At 48.1% G+C, this 7775-nt stretch overlaps 1 protein-coding gene across 3 annotated transcripts in view; it reads left to right on the forward strand.

The window, feature by feature from the left end:
• Positions 1 to 7325, forward strand: part of Rhobtb1 (Rho related BTB domain containing 1) — a 74566-nt gene extending 67241 nt beyond the window's left edge. For all 3 annotated transcript variants that reach the window (XM_036168449.1, XM_036168448.1, XM_036168451.1), the window contains 3 exons: positions 1527 to 1615; positions 4425 to 4530; positions 5073 to 7325. In XM_036168449.1, the coding sequence (XP_036024342.1) occupies positions 1527 to 1615; positions 4425 to 4530; positions 5073 to 5242 (365 nt within the window). In that variant the 3' untranslated portion in view covers positions 5243 to 7325. The remainder of the gene's footprint in view (positions 1 to 1526; positions 1616 to 4424; positions 4531 to 5072) is intronic.
• The last annotated feature ends 450 nt before the right edge of the window (positions 7326 to 7775 follow it).

Genomic DNA, 7775 nt, shown 5'->3' on the forward strand with positions numbered 1-7775 from the left:
AAAATGAGAGCTTTGTGGTGGTTCCTTTCTCTCACTTGAACCTGCAGAAGCCATGGTCAGCTTGTTTTTTTTGAGGTTGTTATATCTCAAGGGATTGAAAGGCTTAAAAGGAGACAGATTAAGCAGGGAGTGTAAGCCTGCCAGTGGAGCAGTCAGGATACACAAAATGTTTATCTATTAGGCTCGCTTGTCTTACATGGGTCCAGTACCAATCATATTTCATCATTTAATAACAATTTTAAAAGTTTGACATAGCTTAAGAATTACCAGAATGGGGCACAGAGGCACAAAGTAAGCACATACAATTGGGAAAACAGTGAATTGACCCGTGGCCGGATGAACACGGGCTTTGAATTCATTTAAAAAAAACAAAACACAAAACCTACAATCAAAGTAAAGAGAACCCACAGACTAAACGTGGTCAGCCTATACACAGTGTAGGGAGTCACCACAGCACCCCACAGAAGCTATCATCGTTGAGAGTTAGAAAACCTCACACACCCATGTTAATTTACCCTGGGGCTGGAAACTGCCCGTGCAGAGGCAAGAAACAGTCACCCCAGCCTCAGAACCACAGTTTATACTCTAACGGAAGGAGCTGGGCACAGGCTCTCAAGCAGACATGGCTCTCTCAGACTGGAGCTTTGGTGCTTAGGACCAATGCCCTTCCCCGTCTTTATATTCCAAGAGATTGAACTTTGGCTGATCTGTCTGTACTTGTTGAGAGCGATACATATATATTCACATTTGATTTTGTCCATTGAGGTCTCACGTAGCCCAGGCTGGCCTCAAACTCAGTGTGTATGTAGCTGAGGACAACCTTGAACTTCTGATTCTCCTGCCTCCACTTCACAAGGGATGGGATTACAGGTGTGGGCCCCTACATCGGATATATGCAGTGCTGGGGCTCAAACCCACGTCTTCAGACATGCTAGGCAAGCACTCTGCCAACTCAGCTACATCCTCCGTTTTTTAATTCCCCAGGTGGACTTGTTCTTCTATCACTCAGTCTTTGCTGGCAAAAGATAACAAGCCTTGAAGATATACTCAAACAGGACTGTGTCTGGAGTTAGGGGAGCCTATAAACATGCTAGACTTCCCAGAACCGCACTGTCCAGTAGAACCATCTGCCAGCAACGGATGTGTTCTCTGTCTGCACATTCCAAGGGGATAGGCATGTATGGCTATTGAGCACTTAGCAGGGCTATTTAGCTTAATAATGAGCTAAGTATGAATTATCTGAGTCATATATAGCCCGTGGTTATCATCCTCAGTGGGGTCATGAAGATCTGGAGAATTCTAACTATTCTAGAAGCATAGACCAGAGGTCCTGGAGACATGGATGCCTTGGTTGGATACTGATAGGCCGGCCACCCAGTAGAATCAGCCCAGGGTTCATTTCCAGTGTCTGCCCAAAACTGTGCCCACTATCTCCTCTTTTCTCAAGTGGCCCAGACCAGCTCCTCCAGGCCAGGTGTCTGGCTTGGGGTGGGCAGTTTAACCCTGTCCTATCCTCTCTTTCACAGAGCAGCACGCTGTCCAGGAGCTCACCAAGGCTGCTGTGAGTGGAGTGAGCATCGATGGTGAAGTGCTCTCTTACTTGGAACTGGCACAGGTAGGCTCATGGGCCCTTCCCTTCCATCCCTGGTACAGATCCCAGGAGCCCACTTTAACACTGCTAAAAACATCCCATCTGTCCAAATACAGATGTCACAGAGGTGTGCCTTTATGCTGAAAAAAAAAAAAAAAAAGTCAGAGAGTTTTACATTTCAGTCAGCCTTCCACCTGCCAGGCTGCCTTTGAAAGAACAAGGACCCCCTCCCCCATCCTCACCCTCCTGAGGCAGTGGTTTCATGTGTAAGAGGAACACTCTCTGGCTTAGGGGGAAATGTTGCCTCTCTTCCTCCTTTGAGTTCTTAGACAAGGATTTGGCCAAGAACAGTTTCTAGAATATTCCAAAAAGCATTGTAAGCCCCCCCCCCTCCGTAAATGAACAGTTTACTGAAGGTCCCCTGGAATTTTCTAGGATCAGTTTGTTGTTATCGGTGTCCATGATCCCTACACAAACATTCATGTGTGTATGTAGACACACACACACACACACACACACACACACACACACACACACACAAACACACACACACCCCTCTTCCAGAGAAGGGTAAATCCAACTAAAGATTTAGGCACAAAGATAAATTCTGCCTTGGCTTCCTCATCCATAAGACACAAGGATGGCAATATTTGACCTCGCAACCTTTCAGACTAAGAATCAAGGGAGAAAGAATGTTCAAGAAAAAGCCCTGAAGATGGAAGTTCTCTCACTCCACAGAATATGTAAGCAGAATGACCTAGTCCCAGCATGGACTTATCAACATTAGTTTACACCCTGGGGACAGGGGATGAGAAATCAGTTCTGAACTCACTTTTTTTTCCTTTCTGCCTGAGGAGTCAGGCTTCCTTTGTTCTCTCTCAGTAAGGACAGTGCTAACTAAGTCTTAGGTCAGGCCATATAAGTGGACATTGCCCAATGACAGGAGAGGAGGTGGCCTCAGGAAGAGGACAGTGAGACTACAGCAGGTGTTGCTCAGCCCAGCCAAGTGTGGCCATAGGTGATGGCTCGGGTCATAGGGAGAAGGTAGGCAGGGAGCTGGAACAGCCAATTCTCTCTGACTTGACAAGTATTTGTTGTGTGATTCCCAAGTCCCAGGCATGACCCTCAAGTATATCCAAGCAGCAGATTCCCCACAGGCACAGGGAAGTGGGAGCACAGACCCCTACAACCCAACCTGAAAACCCATCGGATAGAGACTGAAAGCTGAGAGCAGATGTGCGGTTGAAGCTCCAAGGCCTCGTCAGAACCAGTTGTCCAAAAATTGAAACTGGAGGTCTTTGGAGACACCTGCTCCCCTAATTTGAGGGATAATTTATAATTGGACTCTATCCATAAGAATCCTGCATAGAAGAAATTGAAATGACTCAGAATGCCCTACTGGACAATTCACTGGAAGTAAAGACTCGACCTTTTTCTGTCTTCCCTCCCGGCTCTTCCCTGTCTTCCTACACACTGGTGACAGGCTGTGGAATGATTACTACTAAGCCCTGACAGACCCTGGCAGGAAGTTAGCATGATGTCTGTATCATAGCCCATGTGTTAGTTAGCCTTGAACTCAAAGAGCATTTCACACATAGTGGAACCCTGATCTGTTGCCTTTGCTAATTTCCATGGTGTAAATTCTCCCACTGTAGCCCAGTCTGAACACCAAGACTGAGTCTCTGAACTCAAATTGGGGGGAGGGGAACAAGTCATGCAGCCAGTTCCCTGAGCTGGTGAACTGCCCCCCACCAGTACCCCACTGCCCCAAATTCATGTTCAGACTTAAACTGAACATGAAGAAAAAACTTGAAGGACCAGCCTCCAACCACCTCCATGATTGGAGTTGTGGGTTCTTGCCTCCCTGGAGTGTTTTTTAAAGGATGAAGAGCCAAGCCCAGAAGAACCCAGGTTCCCCGTTAGCCAAGGAAATACACAGGATGAGTGCAGAAGGGCAAGGCTGCCCTGCCAGGTCAGAGGAGACCTGGGGGAGTGGACCATCTGGTTTGGGGACGTCAGGCAATCACTTGGACCTCAGCTGCCACCTCCCCAGGCATCTGCTCAGAAAAGCTTGATGGAACATACAGATCCTCCCACCTCACCTACACACCCGCTCTTACGTAACCAGAGGGCAGGTACAAGACCGCTGTGGCACGCTGCCTTCTTGCCTTTCCATCTTGGGCCCCAGCAAGCTGGGCTCTGACATGTGACACAGAGTATTCCATTGCTAAGGCTCCCTAAACAGAGATGGCACCGTTCTGTCTGGTACCTTCCAGAGGGCATGCATGGCCACCTATCACCAGAGGGCCACGGGGCAGGCTGGGCAGGACAGCCAGGCATACTTGAAACTCTCACTGTGATATGGTGTTTATTTTGGGGACCATCTATCTCAGTAGGCAGTGAGGGGAAAGGTACGTGAACACTGTACTTGGCTGGCATCAGCGCCATGGTCAAAGTCAGAACCCTGAGGTCGAAGCAAGAGCTTTCTTGTATTAGTTCTACAGTTCTACAGGCTTTTTTTTTTTTTTTTTTAAATTTCTCTTCGCTTCCTCTCCCACCTACAAAAGTGATTCTCATTTCTTTGTAGACTTGCTTTAAATTTTTGTAACATTTAGTGTGTGTGTGTGTGTGTGTGTGTGTGTGTGTGTGTGTGTGTGTATCTATGGAGGTCAGAGGAATGGCCAGGGTCAGGCCTCTCCTTCCTCCATGGAGTCCTGGAGATCAAACTCAGTCGTCAGGCTTGGCAGCCAGCCCCTTTACCTGCTGAGCCATGCCACTGGCCCACTGACTTGCTTCGGCAGAGCCTGACCCCACTTTGGCCTCCCTCCTGCAGTTTCACAACGCCAACCAGCTAGCCGCCTGGTGTTTACATCACATCTGCACCAACTACAACAGTGTCTGTTCCAAGTTCCGCAAGGAAATCAAATCCAAATCAGCAGGTAAGAGTCGGGATGTATGCACACGAGCTTCCGGCTGTCCAGCCCTTCCCCTTTCCAAGCCCTTGGGAGGGACCAGACACGGTGGGCACTGTGTGGTCAAGTCCCTCTGGAGTGTGTGGTAGGTGGCATAGTCAAGTGACATGACCCAAAGAATTGTAGTGTAGGGGCTGTCTTTGCAGAACGTCTTCCTTGGAGAAGGGAGGAGGGACTGGAATTAAGGGTGCCCACCGCAGAGTAGGCCGAGGCAGTTGGCAATTGGCCTCCCCTCGTGTACGCGTGGACAACCAGGGCCAAGGTGCAACTCTGGAGAAAATCAAGCGGTTCGGGGGGGGGGGGGGTGTCTTATTTCTAGCCCAGAGTTTACATCTCAGACTTTAATGTCACCATCTGCAGACAGCCCTGCTCATAGCTCCTGCCACATCAGGGTGTTTGGGAGGTTTATGAGGAGCCCGTGACAGGACTCAGCATCCAGGACAGTCAGGGGGCGGCAGGAATCACAGACAGTGTCTTCCCTCTCCCCTCCCCCCGCCCCATCCCCCCAGAAAACCAAGAGTACTTTGAGCGGCACCGCTGGCCCCCCGTGTGGTACCTGAAGGAGGAAGACCACTACCAGCGTGTGAAGAGGGAGCGAGAGAAGGAGGACCTGGCCCTGAAGAAGCACTATTCGAGGAGAAGGTGGTGTTTCTGGCACTCGTCCCCAGCTGTCGCCTGAAGAGGAGCCGCGGGGACCGTCATCCTCTCGGCCACCTCCACCGTTGACAGCTCTACTGTAGAAACCAGTCTCCTTAGCCACCTGTGCGGTTAGGGTTTGGGGCACCGGCTTCTCCACTTGTGTGCATTTATCTCCATCAGGATGAAAGCGCAAGCTCAACATCCTCGAGCCTGGACAAAAAAAAAAAAAAGGAAGCTGACTGGTTCTCCGCATTCCTTCAGTCCGTACCTGTCCTTTTTCTTTCTTTTTTTTCTTTTTCGTTTTGTCTTTCGTTTTGGTTAGGAAGCTTAATACACTTTAGTCCATTATCTTATTCCTTTTTATACAAAGACAAATCCAGCTTTCACGTTTCAGATTCCGGACTGGAAAGTATTTTTATACGGTCTCTTGTATTTCATTGAAATGACAATACTGTCTGTGTCTTACTCTAATTTCATAGGCCACACATCGACCGTGAAGTTGCCCCGTGAGTCTCTCGGCCCCACGGGACGACCGGCGAGCATTACTCATAATTAAAGAGTTATCTTTTTGTTGTGAGGCAAAGGGTTAGGCTGAAATCCCCCACCCCCCCCCCCCAGAGTACAAGCTGGAAGCGCTTAATCTTGGTTCTGATGAACAACATTGGTATAATTACCTATTTACAAGATTTTTCTCTTTAAGTGCTAGTGATTATATGGTTCTCTGTGCCATATAAACTATGGCGAGGGCAAATATCCTGCTGTTGAAGTTGTCTAGGTTCAAGAGGTTAATCCTCATAGTCATTAGAAGGGCTTATTAAATTCCAGTGCTATCAGGGGCAAGATTGGCTGGCAGACCTGGGTACCTACGACAGAGTTCTGAGTGCTGCTGTTGGAATGACTGAATCCGGGTTGGTGGCTCTCAGTGTCCTGTGATTCTGCTGGGCTTCTACTGGCTAACCCTTTGGTCACCTGAACAGAGAGGAGCAAAGGGGAAAAGACTCGTCCCACTGTCTACAGGTCTGTCACCTCAGCCCTCACACCCGTGGCCAACTTCACTTTGTAAAGACACGGACTTTTTTTAAACTCTTCCCAGGGAAAATTCAGGTCACCACTAAAGTAGGCCAAGGCAGACCACCGGCTTCTACAGCAGTGCCACGGAGCCTGTGAAAGCACAAAGCTGGAGGCCGGGGCCTGCTTTCTCCAGCAGCGAAAGGAGCCAAATCCCAAGAGCCTAGGAAACGGTGCTATCGTGTGGTAGGTAGTTCTGACCCCGTGTCCTCTGGGAAGTTCAGTGTTAGTACAGAACTCGGAGAGCAGGGGAGCCCTCAAGAGGCATCAACGTCATTGCTCCTCGGCAGATTAAAATGTTACAGTACACACATTTACTCACATGTGTACACACACACACACACACACACACACACACACACACACACCATTAGAGAGTCACAGCGCCACACCTGCCTCAGGACGTTGTGTGCTGGACACTGGGGCTCATCCTGTTGGGAGGTCACCTTACTGATGCTAAGGGCTATTGATTTTGTTTGTTTGTTTGTTTGTTTTTGTTTTCTAGTTTTGGGTTTGTTTCTTTTTCTGAAGATAAAAAGGAGAGAGTTGAGTTCAAACTCCAGATACCATATGCATTTGAAAATCTGTGTAGAGCACAGGCAGGCATTTGTTTCTGGCATGACCACATACCAGATTCAAGAGCTTAGAAAGACCCAGGAATGCACCACCCTCTCATGGCAGAGAGGGAGCAGCGGAAGAGGGAGGCTGATCATGCCTTCCCCCTTTACTTTGTTAATAGGGCAAATAACTAGTGGACAGAGAGAGTAGATAGAATGGATCTATGTCGGAGAGAAATGGCATAGAGCCACCTGCAGATCCTAGAGGTTGTGTTTCCAGTGAGTAGTGCTAGTCGAATTTAACAACCAAAGCTCCATCTGATTGTACTCTTGCCAAAATATGACAGACACATACATGAACATGGGGCATAAGCAATAATACCCACTCATGTTCTTCACAGCTGCTGGAACCAAGTGGCTGGCTCATTTGGTTGACTGATTAGCCTTTAACCATGGTGGTTTGTCTCATGTTTTGTATTTCACAAAAAGCCAATAAAATTGTTTAGCTATAAAAAAAAAAATGCCCCCGGTTTTGTGTATTTTTGTGTATTGTGCAAAATCCTCGTGTGTCTTTCAATAGCTTTTAAAAAGTTGTCAATCCCAAGAGGTGCACCATCCCTGGAGCTTGTGTTGAACTAACAGAGCTTCAGTGACTGTCATTTGTGGTTAGTTATTTCCAGTGGAGGTCCCCAGGCCAACATATAGATGAGGTATGTGCCACCTTGCTCTTTCGCAGACAATACCATGTGTCACTTGGCATTGTGTGGTCTTGGGGAGTGGTGATCGTGACATCTTTGTTCTATTGGGATGGTTGAAATCAGAGTTTGGAAAATTCTGACAGCAATTAAATCAAAGGTCTGGATTGGTAGGCCCATGAAGAAGTCCTTCAGAAGCAGGTTCAAGAAAGACTCTGGAAGGATCTGTCTATAACGTGTAGATATAAGGTTA

The sequence above is a fragment of the Onychomys torridus genome, chromosome 18 (genome assembly GCF_903995425.1).
Source record: "Onychomys torridus chromosome 18, mOncTor1.1, whole genome shotgun sequence".
Classification (NCBI taxonomy): domain Eukaryota; kingdom Metazoa; phylum Chordata; class Mammalia; order Rodentia; family Cricetidae; genus Onychomys; species Onychomys torridus.